The sequence below is a fragment of the Streptopelia decaocto genome (assembly GCF_964273445.1).
Source record: "Streptopelia decaocto genome assembly, chromosome: 3".
NCBI classification, from domain to species: domain Eukaryota; kingdom Metazoa; phylum Chordata; class Aves; order Columbiformes; family Columbidae; genus Streptopelia; species Streptopelia decaocto.
The window spans coordinates 26777752-26793950 of record NC_138656.1 but is presented as its reverse complement, the minus strand read 5'-3'; the positions used below and the strand labels follow the sequence as shown (position 1 = coordinate 26793950).

At 40.7% G+C, this 16199-nt stretch overlaps 1 protein-coding gene across 2 annotated transcripts; it reads left to right on the top strand.

The window, feature by feature from the left end:
* Nucleotides 1-4115: 4115 nt before the first annotated feature.
* Nucleotides 4116-14362, top strand: COX7A2L (cytochrome c oxidase subunit 7A2 like). 2 transcript variants are annotated; one of them, XM_082049255.1, is made up of 3 exons: nt 4116-4518; nt 12252-12386; nt 13256-14362. In XM_082049255.1, exons 1-3 carry the CDS (start codon nt 4447-4449, stop codon nt 13397-13399), a joined length of 351 nt encoding a protein of 116 aa, XP_081905381.1. In that variant the 5' UTR covers nt 4116-4446; the 3' UTR covers nt 13400-14362. The 2 variants fall into 2 exon arrangements, with proteins under 2 accessions (XP_081905381.1, XP_081905382.1); XM_082049256.1 differs by lacking the exon at nt 12252-12386 and having other exon boundaries at nt 4124-4518.
* The last annotated feature ends 1837 nt before the right edge of the window (nt 14363-16199 follow it).

Here is a 16199-nt window from a genome sequence, read left to right as displayed (position 1 = left end):
GTAAAAATTTTCCTTCAATTTATATTAATACTGTAACTGTATGAACAGTTTTATAATTAAAAACTATTTTTATTAATTTTCAGTATTGTTAAGTCTGTCAAAGAGAAACCTCTTAGTGGACAATAGCAGTCTATTTCCAAGAGTCACCTGTGCTGTATCAGTACACAGGGGCAACAAAGCACCAATAAATTCAGGCACAAGTTTTAGAAGCAACTACCACCTTATTCTGTGCATAGACTGACTTTATTTCTTTCAGTTGATAACATGATTCAAATGCAACATATTTACAGCATCACAATCTCTTGCATTAATAGAGCTCATGCTTAGTGATCATCTTCTAGTTTGGGGGTTTGTATATATTATGTATACGCACACAGAGACACACAAAGCAAATATTAAGCAAATCCAGTCTAGTACTCTTAAAAATGAGTACTGCATAAACAAAACATAAGCACATACAGCAATTTCATGTTCTAAATCCACCCACACAGTTGTTCTCAGCAATTCAAAAACAGAGCTGCATGGGCAGATTCACAGAGTTTGTGTTACAGACATCTGTGCTGAAATAATGATCAGCATATGAAGGTTTTGTTCATTAAACAACAGAATAAGGTCTTGTTTTTTTATTTTTTTATCCTCAAAAAGAAAATAAATACACAAAACTCACAACGACATGAAAATAAAAAGCAGAATAAGCTCAAGGTATTGTGCTTTTTTCATTCACTCCTAGAAATCTACTCATCTTGAAGCATAACCCTAGTGCTATTCCAGAACAAGCCATGATAAACAAACTTGCATATATGATCTCAGTTGCCTTAAAAATCTGGAAAAAAATTGAATAAACTACAGTGTAGCCTATAGGATAGTACTGTCTTTAGCTGCTGCTAATACCACTCTGCAGATGAAGATACAAATCCCTAACAGACCAGATGTAGAACTGCCAGTGCCCATGAATTATTCATCTCAGTGTCTAAAAGTCAGAGCTCAGCTTCAAGTCCAGTGCAGGAAGTCTTTTCCTTCTGGGACACTTTGTTTGCATTAACTGCACATAGTTTTGTGGCCCATGAAAATGCCCAGTCTTTCTTTGAACCCTGCTAGGGTGAGTGGCCTCATTTTGCCGCAGTTGCTTCCTATGACAGTAAATTGTACAGTTGGATTACCCAATATGTCAGAAAGTCTGATAAACAAAGCAGTCTTGGCAAAAGTCTAGAGACTATAGCAAAAGATGGACCAAAAGCCTAAGGCACAAACAAGTTTCTTCCTTTAAAGGAAAGGCCTTATGCTATTCTGATTTTACTTCTCTTTTCATGGAATGTCCCCATGCTCCTGTGTTAAAAGAAAAACAGCAAAAGCTTCATTTGTAACTGTAATTTTATTCATGTCATCCTCCTGTGCATCTCTTTCACAAGGTAAACAATACTCCATCTTTGATTTTGTGAGCTAAAACAGGAGAGAGACAGCACCTAGGTTTTGTTTCAACAGCTTGCAGCAGCAAAGTTTCACAGCTTACCTTTAAGCATCATGACATAAATTGATCAACTGAAAAAGGGGCTAAATTTGTATATATTTTTCACAGCTGCCTCAGAGCTCCAGGGTACAAACCTTTCATTTCTGTGGCTTTCAGCTGATATTGAATGACTTTTCAAAAATCTGATTCAAGAGCGTCAGCGGAGCAAGGACTAGTCATACAATGGTGTTATCTCCATGCATGACCTGTCACAAAAACAGTGCTCCTCTGGGATTGTAGCATGTATTAATATTGGGAAAAAAGGTAGAAGAGAAAGATATAAAATATCTTAGTAAATGGGCTTGCCAGGCATACCTGTTTCTTCTGGAAAATTGCTGAAGGACCTGGACAAGAAGAGCTATAGCACACCTGCACAGATACGCACAGGGAAGGCTCCAGAGTAGTTATAATATGAGCCAGATCCCACAGATTTCAATAGGTGAGGACTCCCTCCACACAAACCTAGCCATGATTCACAGCATTCCACTCTAAAAGAATATGTACATCCCATCTTCAGGGTCTTCTGCTGCATTACAGGCAGATTTGTAATCAAACAAAACTTCCAGTTTAGCTTTCTCAGAAATAAATAGAAACCTGATCAGCAAATTCTTTTCTACCATAAATTACACAGCACATGTTCCAGCTCATTAATGCTGCCTAGTCTTGAAAGCTACAGGGATTTCACAATTCTTCCTGTAACATTTACAAAATACCATATATTTCCTACTTACTAAGCAAATAACATAACCTCTCCAGTTAATGTTCCTAACACAGAGTCAGAACATCAACTCAGGGTATCACGTATGAGGCATCCAGCTGCTTCTCTTGATGAGAGGACAGCAGAGACAGCGCTTGTGGGATTGAAGTCTCACCAAGAAGAAAACCTGCCTGCAGGGCAACAAGCACAGAAAAGAACTGGTGCAGCAAGCACTTACACTTCAGGTTCATAGCCCTGCTCTCGCGAGTAAAGGGACACACAGGGCTTGCAGGGGCTTTCCTCATTACCAAGCAGTGGTTACCCTGTGTAGGACATGTCTGTTAAGAAGGGAATAAACCCAAGGAGACTCAAGGCTCCATTTTGCTGCCACCGAACTCAAATTCTAAAAACCAAGTAGAAGGCACTACAAGTAGGTAAAGAAACCATATTATATATATTTTCATATGGGTGTTTCACTTTCTGAAACATCCCCTATGATTAGATCTTCCCCCAGTTTATAAGCAAAGTATATTTTAGTAGTTTTCACTTACTGCATGGCCACAGACATTTTAATAGCAAGTATATCTGCAAAACTGTATGTGGGACTCCTAATAGGCAATACTCCTAACTGGTGCAGATGATTAACAATTAAACAGTATCAACACATGATCTTTATGTTTAACCTTAACCAACAGCAGGCATTTCACAAGGTGAACTCAAATTACGCATTTGCACTGTCAGACCCTGACAATAGCAGGATGCTCTGAATTACCAAAAAGAAACTCTCAGTTTGCAACTGCCTGTGAACCAAGGTGTCCACAGAAGCCAAACCAGCACTCATTGCCCACAGGCCGAGCTGTAAGCACAGCAAAACCCTGTCACATCATACCTTCACGCTGCCAGGCTTCTCAAGAAGATTAACTTCACCACAGAAGTAGTGGTGCACGACATGCCCCTCATTCACAATGCTGATTTCATTTAATGAAAACCTTATCTCATGAGACAAATTATAGATTTCAGATGTTTCCAGAAGATGGTGGCACATAAGGAAATAATTGGATAATGCATGGACACAAAGACTAAGTTCTGGAACACAAAACTGTTGCTGTCCCACCTTTATGTCTATCATAGAATCACAGCATCATTTCATTTGGAAGAGACCCTCAGGACTGTTGAGTCCAACCATAACCTAAGAACCTTGTCCAAGCACCTTTTAAACACCTCCAGGGATGGTGACTCCACCACTTCCCTGGGCAGCCTGTTCCAATGCCTGACAACCCTTTGCGTGAAGAATTTTTTCCTAATATTCAATCTAAACCTCCACTGACACAAACTGAGGTCATTTCGTCTCATCCTGTCACTTGCTACTTGAGAGAAGAGCCCAACCCCCTCCGTGCTACAACCTCCTTTCAGGTAGTTGTAGACAGCGATAAGGTCTCCCCTCAGCCTCCTTTTCTCCAGGATAAACAGCCCCAGCTCCCTCAGCCGCTTCTCATCAGACTTGAGCTCCAAAACCAAACACTCCAGAACAAGCCGCCGGTGCTGCCACAAGTTCCCAGCCCCCGGCACCCAGCAGCTGCAGCCGCCCAGGCCGGACACCCGTGACCACCTCGGCGGTGGCCTGAGGGGGCCGGAGCCGCCCGCCCCCAAGACAACAAAGGCAGAGCGACCCGGATGCCCCCGTACATAAGCCCGACTTAACCCAAGACGCGCCCGGGAGCGCGGCCCTAAAACCTGACAGGTGCGGTACCGCCCACTGCCGCCCCGGCCACGCCCCTCTCGGGGGCGGGGTCTCGTACCCGCTTTGCGTTGATTGGCTGACGGCAACCCCACCCCTCCAGAGCACCCGTCAGTCTGCATCCCGCTGCCGTTGGCCTTCGGGGGGCAGCGGTGCGCACGCGCTCTATAGCTCAGCCTCTTAGGAGCCAGCCTGCTGCCTGAGTGAAAATTGCCGCCGGCCTCACTTAGAGAGCGGCAGGCATTCGAGGGGAAGTCGCAATCCTGTTGCTTTAGTAACGACTCGTGTGTTTCGCCGGATTTTTCTTCTTTTTTTACGCCGCTCCTTTAAGGGCTTTTCTCCTTCACCGCCCGCAGGCGCCCGTGGGGTGCTCCGCGAGCCGGCGGGTCCTTGCACGTTCAGCCGTCGGAAAAAAAAAAAAGAAAAAAAATCGGGCCGGGGGTCCTTCCGCGAGGCGCGTCGCAACCGGTGGGCCGTGGGGAGCGGGCGCGCCGGGGCCCCGCCATGTACTACAAGTTCAACGGCGTCACGCAGCGGCTGGTTGGGGCCGCAGCCTCCGCCGCCTACAACCCGCAGGTAACGGCGCCGCCGCCGCGCTGGGCGCCCTCGCGGCCGTGACCTTCGCCGTCCTCTTCCCCAGGGCCCGCTGAACCGAGCCGGGCCCGCCGCCCCCTCCCGCCGGGGGAGCCTCAGGCAGGGGAGGCGGCGGGGCCGAGCCCCGCGCGGTGGCGGCGTGGCCGCGGGGAGCTGGAGTCGGCGGGCGGGTGCGCGTTCCCGGGCGGAGGGCGCTTGGCTGCTGCTCTGGTCACGGCCCCGCCGGCGGCTCAGGGCTCCCCGCCGGCGGCGATTTCGCGGGGGATGGATCTTGCCGCTCCCCCGCACGCACCCGCGCTGCGCTCGGCGAGCCGGGCCCGCCGTGTGACCTTGGGCGAGGCGCTTTGCGCTGCGGGGCTGCTCTCGGTTCAGTGGGTGCTCCAGCAGGGATTAACACGCTTTCATCATGAAGGACCGTTCCTGAGTTAGAATGGGGGCTGGTGGTGTTTTAAAATTGCAGCACTGCAGCAAGTCCTCCTGTCTTATGCATGCCAAAGAACTAACTACCGACAGCATTGAAAAACTTATTAGACACACATCTGTAGAAGTCTCTTTGGAGGAGACTGATGGGAGACCTTATTGTGGCCTACAGCTTCCTCACAAGGGGAGGAGGGGCAGGTGCTGAACTCTTCTCATTAGCAACCAATGTCAGAACCCAAGGGAATGTCAGGAAGATGTGCCAGGGGAGGTTCAGGTTGGACATGAGGAAAAGGTTCTTCCCCCAGCGGGTGGTGGACACTGGAACAGGCTCCCCAGGGAGGTGTCACGGCCCCAAGCCTGACAGTGTTGAAGAAGAGACTGGACAAGCCCTCAGACACATGGTGTGAACTGTGGGGTTGTCCTGTGCAGGGACAGGAGTTGGACTCGATGATCCTTGTGGGTCCCTTCCAATGCAAGACATTCTATGATTATTTAAAGCAAAATGAAAAACAGCCTTTCCTCTGTATGATGCTGGCTTATTTACTAGTTGTATAGAGGTTAAAGGCTTCATTAAACAGGCTTATACTTCCATACTTTATAGTTAAAATACACGGTTAATTCTTTGGGAGGGAAGAATGGATCCTGATTACATTGGGTATTTCAAGGCCTTGAAGACTTGCATAGTAGTGGAAAAAAAAGAAATCACAGAACTTATTTTCTTTTATGTACATCAGTGAAGATTCCTATGTAATACTAGGAAGATTTTTAAAGTGATTCTGTCACAGGATGAAGGCAGCATGAGTGTTCAAGTTTGTTTAATAATTAAACAAGTTTAGTAATTAAAAACCAAACAAAACAATGACAAAAAACACAACATGGAGGTTAAGGATTGGAAAAGTGATTTTTTTAAAAAGTCAGCCTTCCGAAGAACTGCCTCCAGAGATCAAACCTACCTCATATGATGTGAGGCTTTTAAGAAAAAAAAAAAAAGTAGAAACGTGTACACACAGAAATGAAATAAAAGTTGTGCATTATATCACATCCAGGTACTGCATTCAGTTGTGGGCCCCCCAGTATGGGAATTTTCTTGATCAACTGGGGCAAGTTCAGCAGAGGTCACCAGGATGATCGGGAGGGCAAAGCACTTGCCCTTTGAGGAGAGGATGAGGAAATGGGGCTTGTTTTGCCTGGAGAAGAGAAGGTGTAGGGGGAACCTAAGACCAGCCAGCACCTGCAGGAAGGTTATCAAGATGATGGAGACAGGCTCTGCACAACAGTGAATGGTGGGAGGGCAAAAGACAGCAGACATAAGCTGCATCAAGAGCAGTTCAACGTGGATCAAAGGAAGGACATTTTCATGGTGAGAACAGTCAGGCAGCGGAGTGGGTGTCCAGGGAGGCTGCACAGTCTCCATCCTTGGAGGCTTTCAAGGCCAGACCAGACAAAACCCATAGCAACCTGGTTTCATGTCAGTTTTGACGGAAGAGCACTTGAGGGCCGTCCCATCCTCACCTAACCTATGATCTTGAGTAAACACTGAGGTACCAATGACTCCCTGATATGGCAATTTCTATCCCAAGCTTTTTATCCTCCTCATTCCCCATCACTCTTTGGAAGGCTTCCTGAGTGGCTACTGGGGAGCTGGGGTGCGGGCCACAGGGAAGACAGTGCAATAAATAATATGTTCTAGTCTAAAAGTATGTCAGTTCATTAAGATTATGTCCAACAGGCACCTGTGCTAGAAGACACTCTTGCCACTATTGCAGTGTTTGGGGCACTTCTTACCTCTTCTACACAAAGTTATGTTAAAAGAATAAAAATTAATTGTCACTTAATTTGTGTAGAGGAAAACAAAGGCTGGGGTTACCACTGGGGGGATGGGGCAGGGAGGACTTCAAGCTCAAGCAGTGAAGTACCTCCTTTCTGGAAAAGTATAGCTTAGAACATTATGTGTTAGTCTCTAGGTCATTGTGACTACTTTTATGCAAATGATGCATCCTTTTTAGGATCCTAAGAGAAAAGCCCCCACATAGGAATACAGAAAGCTCTGATAACCACCTGGAGTAAAGCTGCCCTAAAGATAACACTCTGGGCTGCTGGAGCCCAGGTTGTGGAATACTGCTACCTTTCTGTTCAGCAGAATCCATTACATTATAACAATCACCCTGTTTTAAGTTCATCTTTATGTTTTAGGGATTAAAAAGGCAAAAGCAAGATAAGAGGGGATTACAGAATTCTCTGTTCTGTTAATGAATATTAGGTGTGCATGAATATCATTGCATTATATACAGATAGACATAATGCATTCTGAATTCTAGACATCATGTAGATTAAAATGCTGTAGTGTCATATATCAAAATCAGTTTGTAAAGGTTCTACGCAAAACTGGGTTCACATATAGGTATAATTGCAGATAGGTAAAAAAATAAATAGATAGATCTCACCTCTGTCCTCTGCAAGGCAGGAAAGAGAATGTCCAAGGAACAAATACTTTTCTTCTAGAACATTGTAGTGATTTCTCGTTAGGTCATCATTGGGCATTGTATTTCATTTCAGTGTCATCACTGAAATGTTAAAACCTAACTTTTGAGAGAACGCAATTGAGAAGATGAGATTGTATTCAAGCAGGAGCATTTCACAGCAATCTTATGAATATTGTCTTGGTCTGTAATTTTTTTTCATATTGATGAAGGAAGCACTATCTTTCATATCTGGCTCACCATTCACACAGCTTAGTCCTCAACTTAGGCATGCAAACATGCTGTGCAGTAGAATAGCTGCATTTTTAAAAGGTGCATTCAGTCCCCTTTTACAATATTCTTAGGCCAGCTCTTGGTAGGTTTAGTAGGTGGTTTTTTTTTTTTGTAGTTCAACTCTACTCCCAGGTGACACTGGTAGAACTGTTTGCAATAGAGATTAAAATAGAAAAGAAAAAATAACTAGAGATTAAAATATGAAAGGAATCACGTAAGTAAGTGTTAAGTTCAAAGCAATTTTTTTTCCTATTGATTTCATTTATATATTTAATAAAAACATAGCTCAGCATGTGAAACGGTTTGCTTTTTATGCTTCTATTTATCTTGATGTTTCTGGCAAAATGATGAAATTCTCGTGTTCAAATTTTTCTTGATAAAATATGCAGTGTCATAATTTACTCTATTCAGTACTGTTGCATTTTGATGCTTCCCAATGGAGTGTTGTTCGGATGCAGATTTAAGCTTATTATGAGCTTGCAAAATATCAGTCAAAATGTATTTCAGAAATTATTTTGCTGACAGTAACATAACTAACAACTTACACTAACAAAAAAATTTGCTTAGTTTGAAACCTGTGTTGTTCTTTTCACCTCAGTCTTAGCATTCTTAGACTTAATTTTTCATTTAACAAATTTATGTAAAGTAGTATGAACAATTCAGCCTGTTTGAATAAATGGGAACCTTCTCAGCTCGTACAGGTGAGGAGTCAGGTTAAAAACTATTGCTTGTGTTTAGGAGGATGATGACTGCCATAACCATTACAAATGCAATAAAAACCATTAATTCAAAGAGTTGGCTTACATTTAAAGTACAAATAGTGGGAGCAATTTAAAATGCTGTCAGGTGAGGATGACTATATGAACTTTTCCCTCGTTCTTCAAAGGCTGACCATGATCCTAGGAGAAATTCAAGTCATACTACCCTATCTTCACTTGATACAACTTATTGTGCTTGTAGCTATTTAAAACCTCCACAGATCTTTTGATTTTAGCTGTTGTGAATTTTTTGGAGTTCATTGAGAAACTATAATGATTAACCCTTTATGCTGTAGATGATACTTAAAATATATACAAAATCACTTTTACTTATATGTGTCATCCCAATACAAACAAAGACTCTAGTAATCCTACCTGAAAGCATTCTTGTGTTAGAAATAACAAATATATTTAACCTCACACAGTGAGGATATGTTCTTCTATGAAGGATCTGCTATTTAGGTTAGAAGTGTCTAGGTTCAGCAAGTTCATGAAAGTTACTTTGATGCATGTTCTGCAAGAATAATTCTCAGCTTAACTTCCCTGTTTCCCCTTTTCATTTTGGTCCTTCAGTTTTCTCTACTTTCTCTGATCTGTTTGAGCAATTCTCCTAACATTTAAAAACTTAAGCATGGTGTTATCTCCGTTAAATTGTGCTCCAAATCTTTAACTGTTTTGTGCTGTCAGAAAAACATAAATCTAGCTTGGGAATTCATTCTAGCAAGGCATAAGTTTGTTTCAACTTTGAGTATGTTGGCCAACCAACAGATAGATTGCCTTATAAGACCTTCAGACCTCTGACAGGAAAACAAACACAGTTTACAGAGGGGTTAGGCAGAGAATTGTGTTGTTTTGCATTAGCTACATGTCCTGACCTTTCATGGAGGACTTCAGCATTTGAGGAAATAATTGCTCTAAGTGTGCTGATGTAATCAGCTGATGTTGACTCTTCTGTACCAGTAGATCTGTTGTACTTTGTTCAAGAATTGGAACAAATTCCTGTTAATGTGATTAGGAATAAAAGATTAACACCTTAATATCAGAAGAGGAATTATCAATGTGAAACATTTTCCTATGAAGCATTGGTCAAATGTGTAGAGCCAATTCATTCCTGCATACCATCTTGAGCATAGTGGGGCACTGATGTTATTAAGTAAAACTGCAGTTTTAGTCATGTCATATACAAGTGACAATTCAGGGTCGTTTAAAGTGTCTTAAGGACTTGCTTAAAAATGATCTGTATTGAAATTCTTACGTGTAGTACTGAGGATTTCACGCACACCAAGCTTAGCAAGAAGCTGGCTGTGAGATAAAGCACTTGCCACTTTCTCTTGGTTAACACAACAAGCACTGAGTTGGAACAGCCACACGTTTATAGTTTAGCTGAGTAATGCAATGTCAGTGTTAGGCAAACTCAACTGTCTGTGTTCTGCAGCATGTGTTTTGTTGTAATCTTTCCTGATGCCAGTGAACCATATCAATGATTTTTATTTAAATTGCAATTTGATATTCTAAACTGATGCCATGCTGCTTTGGAAGTAATTTACAAGAGTACACTGATGAGTTTTCTGAAATGGTTTCATTCGATTTCATGATGAAATTAGTGACCTGAGACAGCTTTGAATATCCTATTGCTTCAGCAGAAGAGGATCTTATAACTATCTGAACAGGAATGTGTTTCTAAAGCCTGAAAAAGTATGTGATAACTTACAGTTGTTAACACAACTGATTTCACTATTCTCATAGTAATTCATAGAGTGTGTCTTGCACCTACGTGGTATCCTGTAGAGGCAGGAGTTTTAGAACTAATAAGAAATGGTGGGGGTTGATAATCACATTTTTAAGCTCCCTATTTGTGAATTTAGCACTGATGAAAAGAAGTATGTTTATCATGGAACTATTTGAAGTAGTTTGCAGCTTACTCTAGTCCTCAGTATTTACAGTTTTTATACACTACAGGTAGCTCATGAAATAAAGTAGGCATGAATACAACAAGTAGGAATTGACATGATCTAGTAACTGTTGAAGTGAGCTCAAAGGCTGCTTCTGAAAAACTTGGCCCTCAGGAATGCAAAAGTGAGATTCAGATATGGAAACTTAAAGGAAGGTGAAAGATGTGTGTTACTGCAATGCTGACAATCAAGAATGCAAGAAAAGCTTTGGAGGAAAAGTCACCTGCACATTTGGTATAAACATCTGTTCTATAGTTCTGTCTAGCAAGTCACCAACCTTTTAAGACTAATCTAACAAAGTACTGAAAGTTCTTGTAGACAAAAATACACGTCCAAAATGGCTTTCTTCAAGTATTTTGATGTACCTGGCACTTAGCTTTGAATATATAACCAGGGACTTCTCCTGGCTAATATTACTTTCTTAGATGCTTCCTTCTTACTGGTGTGATCAGAACTGCTTAGTCTTAAAAAATTTAGTGTTTTTCTTCTGTGCAAGCCTGTTCATAGGAAGGCACTAGTTATGGAGTGTGTCAGAGAATCCAGTTTTGGCTGCTGTCTTTCAAAACATAACCAAGAAGGTAATGAAGGGATTCTGAATTAATTCAGGCACTAGAGAAGTAGGAAGCTGGACCCATGTCTTCAGGATGGAGCCCTGATGACCATTTCGTAGGCTATTTTGGGATGCAGAGAAATCCAGCCTTTCTGCTAAAGGTGTCTGTTGTGTCAGAGAATTCAGAGAATATACATATGGAAAAAACATGTCTGGTCTATGGCAAGCGTAAGAGAAAAAGAGTGCCAGTCTGCTTCCAGCTCCAAATATTGTTCAAGCAGTTCTTTTAAATACAAAATGCATCAACTAGTCCCCTGAACAGAAACTAGAATTTCAGTGCAGTCTTGACCCAAAGAGAGAATTACTTCTTCTGTTTCTGATGAAAACCTTTTGCATTAACCTACTTTTACAGTGCTTTTAATTTCCGTGGCAAGTTAGAAAAAAAGTACAGCTGTTTCAGGAGCCACAATATAAAACATCACTGCCATGTGCCCAGGCATAACTGTTAAATCTAACTATAAAAATAAAAGCAAGGATACCACCTCATGATGGCTGTGACTTTATACACTTAATCTTATCCATAGAACTGGATTATGTACTTTTTTAATTATGGCAAACGTAGAGTACAACTACCTGAAGTGAAAGGAAATGAAATTATGCTGCTCATGTGAAATACATTGAGGGGTGAAAAGTTGCAGCAGCATGTGAATTATAGGGTGCAATCACACCTGCATAAAATATCCACCATGTCAGGGCTGCTGGAGTGTCCTTGAGCACCACTTGCTACTTTTGTATTAAACAAGTGGCCCTAACCCTTTTTTTTTTCCCCCTCTTCAGACTATACATCCAAATTATTTAATGTCCAGTTATGCAAGCAGTAGCTATAAATCATTCAGGAGGAAGAGTTCAGTGTAGTTTCCTCACTCTGCTTGACCCCCTGCTTCTAAACCTATTACTTTGATAGAGCCCTGGATAAGCTGACTATGTGCAAAAAACAAGCAGCAATTTGGACCAAGTACCAGCACAGAAAAAACTTGTGATATGAATTTATGTCATGAAAAAAAATCAAGGCTTCTATTTTTCTTGCTAAGCACTGACCTGAAGTAGCTGAGAAATGAGTGAGCCAACAATGTCTCTTTAGCTCATTGTCACAGGTTTTCATACCAGATAAATAATCTTCATAATGTATCCTTGTAATGACTGGCAGTGTGCCTGCCTAATGTGACAATTGCTGCATTTGCAAGTGTTATATACCTTGATATTTTAATCTTTATTTATGCAGGGACTCAAACCAATAGTTTCCACTGAATCCCCAGCTCTGATTTTTGGGACAACAACTAAGCTTGCTTCAGATTTACCAGCAACTGATTCTTTCTTGGGTAAAAACAAGGTGCCAGACCTACAGAAACTTTTTCAGGTAACAACAACTTTGAGCATACCTTAAAATGAGAGTGGGACATATCTTTATTTTAATGTGGCTAACTATTTTTGTCATTCTACAATACCACATTTTGTAAAGTCTAGTTAAGAAAGTGCTAAGTACAGTATAACCTGTATACTTGTACTATACTACCAGGTATATATGCCTTGTATAGGAGATAGATACAGAAATAGAAAGTCCAGTAGAATTGTCTTTTTGCTGGCTTCAGAAGATGCTTGTTGTAGTCTTTGAGTGTTGGAAACAATTTCTTTCTGGGAATCCAAGCCTATGTCTTAAAGCAGATCATTGCTGGTTTGTGTATAGTAATTTGAATATTACTGAAGCTGTTTATAATGCAGCGTAAGAAGAGCACAGTAAAGTTTTCAAATACATTTTGTTAGCTATGCAATTTCTAAGTGTACTAGGATTTGACATAAAATGAATAAATTAAGAATTAAAAAACACCCCAAAACGTCAAGGATGTACTTTATATAAATGTACCCTTTTCTCTCTTACATGCCACTTGCATTTGGAATGTGTCAGTCTGACTCGGTGAATAACCTTTTATACATATCTTTTCACATTCTTTTGTTAGTGACACTTTTCCCGTCCAGGTCCTCTTTAGAAATATTTCAAGATATGTTATTTCTGCCTGCACTTAGCAACTTTGACTAACAAAATTAACTTGCTTTTGCATTTGTCTTGCTAAATGAAAAACACATAATACACTTGATTGTAGATAGCCTATTGGTCATGAGATTTCCTTCATGGAAGTCTCTTCATTTACCTGAAGTAGCTTGTTCTTGTGGCCTTGGTGTGGATGTTAATTTTTTTTTTTTTTTTTTCCTTTTTAAACTCTTCCACAGAAAGCAGATGGACTGCCAGTACACCTGAAAAGAGGAGTTCCAGATAAGCTGCTTTATCGGACCACTATGGCTCTAACTATAGGCGGGACTATCTACTGTCTAATAGCACTGTACATGGCCTCACAACCAAGAAACCAAAAGTAAACAAACCACAACTCATGGGACTCAGGACACTTCTCTGAAGGACCTCCTGCATGTATCATTCTGCACTTGCTGTAATTCTGTGATCATATAGCATTCGTTATTCAGATCAAATTTATCGGAGAAAATGTTTTTAAATCGGTTGCCTAATGTGATCTAGAAATCAATATAAACAGACTTACAGACTTCATTCTAACATACGGTTGTAGCTTTGCATTTTTTGTCTTGCAGGAGTGTATGAGCAATTGGAGAAAGTTAAGCTTTTCTTTCTTTCCCTCCCCCAACTTAAACAATGTTACAGATAGGACAGGACAAATACTTTGTGGGATATGCTCCACATTTCTTAGTGGAAGGATGCTGCTGGTTTCCAAAACAGAAGCAGCAAATTCTGTAGTTCTTATAACATACTAGGAACCTTCTTCTGTCATTTTACATAAGCAGGTGGCAGTGAAACTTTTCCAACTGCTGGTATGTTATTAAGTATTTGTACTTCTGGTAGTAGGACAAAAGAATTATCTACTTGGAGTATTCAGAGTGTTTTTATTCCATAATGTAGTATCACTGTATGCAGCAGAGTGCACCAGTATTGTAGCAGCAGTTACAGCAATTTTTGGACTTTAATTTGTCGAACTATCTTATTGTGCAATAAAGATAACTACATGAATAATAAATCAGGCAACTCTCAAAAGTTTCAGACCACTTCAGCTGGCTTGGTAGGGAAAAAAAACATAATGGTACACTTCAGTTCAGGTTCAATTTCTAGATCTCAAATCAGACAATTGATTCAGTTACCTTACTGTAATCTTTTTGAGAGATTTATCCTCTTAAAACCCTCTCTCAGAGGTCCCTGTCAGCGCAGCTGTGTGTTATTTTCAGTGTATGCACATATCTATGTACACACATACACATTTCCTTTGCTGTTTATGTGGAAGACAGAGAAGCCAATAAAAATCTTTATTCATCCTCTTCTCTTTGTAATATCATAGCCTTGAACTGCAAGTTTCACTAAAGTCTTCACAAAAATCATGTTCTATTTTGATATATCCTCCTCTGTGAACATCAAGTATTCACTCTTAGTCACCCAGGCTATGGATAAGCACGAAGGCACTGCCCTCTGTAAAGAGTCATCTCTCCCAGAACCATGCAGAAATCATATTCCACATGAATAAGGAAAGCAGTTGATAAAGGAACCTAAAACTCCCATTTCTTCAATCTTTTACTAAAAACATTCTGATTTTTTTCCAGTCAAGTTAAATCAAAGCATTATTACTGTTCCATAGGAAAGAAAATAGCTGCTTGTACTGTCATCTTGGGTTTCAGTCAATGTTGGTATTTCAGGATGCGAGAGATTAAGTCACTGAAAAATGAAGTTGTAAGGACAGCAAGACTCAAAGAATAGCAGAGAATTACTCAGTTATCCAGGAACTGAAAGCTGTGTTGCCTCTACTGTTAAAATATTTTATCCTCAGTAATCTATGCTTCTGTGGCACTAAGAATCTTGTGCTGTAGGCTGTTAAAAAGGAAATAAAAAAAAAAAAGAGAGAAAGAGAAAGCAGCATGGTTGGTTACTTTCTGTCTTCCCTGCATATCATATATTAAGCACTGCCTACAAGAATCTTCTAATAAAGGATACTTTGCACACAAATTTGACAGGTAGATTTTAATGAGGATGAGTTTTGCTCAGAGAATTTCTATGCTCTTAGGTTTTGGTTTCTTTTTTTTTTGAACAACTATTTTAGAGTTTACATAGAGGATAACAACTTTGCTAGTTGCTAAGGCAGGTGTGGCTAAAGTAACTAAACTTTAGCTCATTAACCAGTGGAAGTACTCTTCCAAGTACTTGCGGAAAGAACAACCACAGACTTATCACTCAAGACCAGCTTGCTTAAAGGGAACTCAAATAGGAAATTGGGTTCATGTATTGCTATAGAGGTCATGGGTGGAGCTACAAGTATCAGAATTGTCTTCCTATTGCCCTGGGTCTAGCTTTTTCCAGCTCTTTGTCAGCAGTTAAACACACATGCCAAAGGGAAAACACCATCAAATTTTGAAAAAAAAAAAAACAAAAAAAACAAAAAAACCAAAAACAACAAAAAAAAAACCCCACCCAAACAGATACTAGATAACCCTTTGCTTTCACAGTGATTAGATTTTGAAAAATTGTTTTCACTTCGCCTTTCTCAGAAAAACTGACCCAGTTGAAACAGGATGAGAATGCTGCTTCAGCTTGTCAGATTCACATCCCTGGTTCACTTGAAGGTTACAGAACAAAAAGGCATTGCCTGTCTGCAGCTGTTGGGCAGGGCTCCAGTCGCGAGCAAAAGAGGAGACTGCGTTTCTATATTCTCACAGAAAGTGCTCTGAAGAACAGGAAAGATCACAAGCTGTAACCAGAAGGTTAGGCTGGACTGCAGCAGCAAAATCTTGCCCCTTTTCTCAATTAGCTTTGAGAACATCATAAAGAATTTACAACACGGTAAATCCTTTCTCTTCCGAGGAAAAAACTGTTAAATATCTATTTTAAAATATTTCTGATGCTGGACTTCTGTGAGGATTGAAGAGAGTTCCAGTGTTTTGAATTATTGTTTGTGATAGAGAGACCTAATCTTATTTTTAAGCCTTCAAGAACATCCTTACCTTTAAAAGGAGTAGTCTGGTCCTGGCCTGATGTTAAATATGGTCTTCAGTAAGAAGAACCAGGAATGAATTGCAGTGTCGAAAAGGCTACTCAATATTTTGAGTTGTCATTCCCAGAAGTAAGAATCTGACTTGCCTACTACAACTTTATGTGTATTATGTTCTG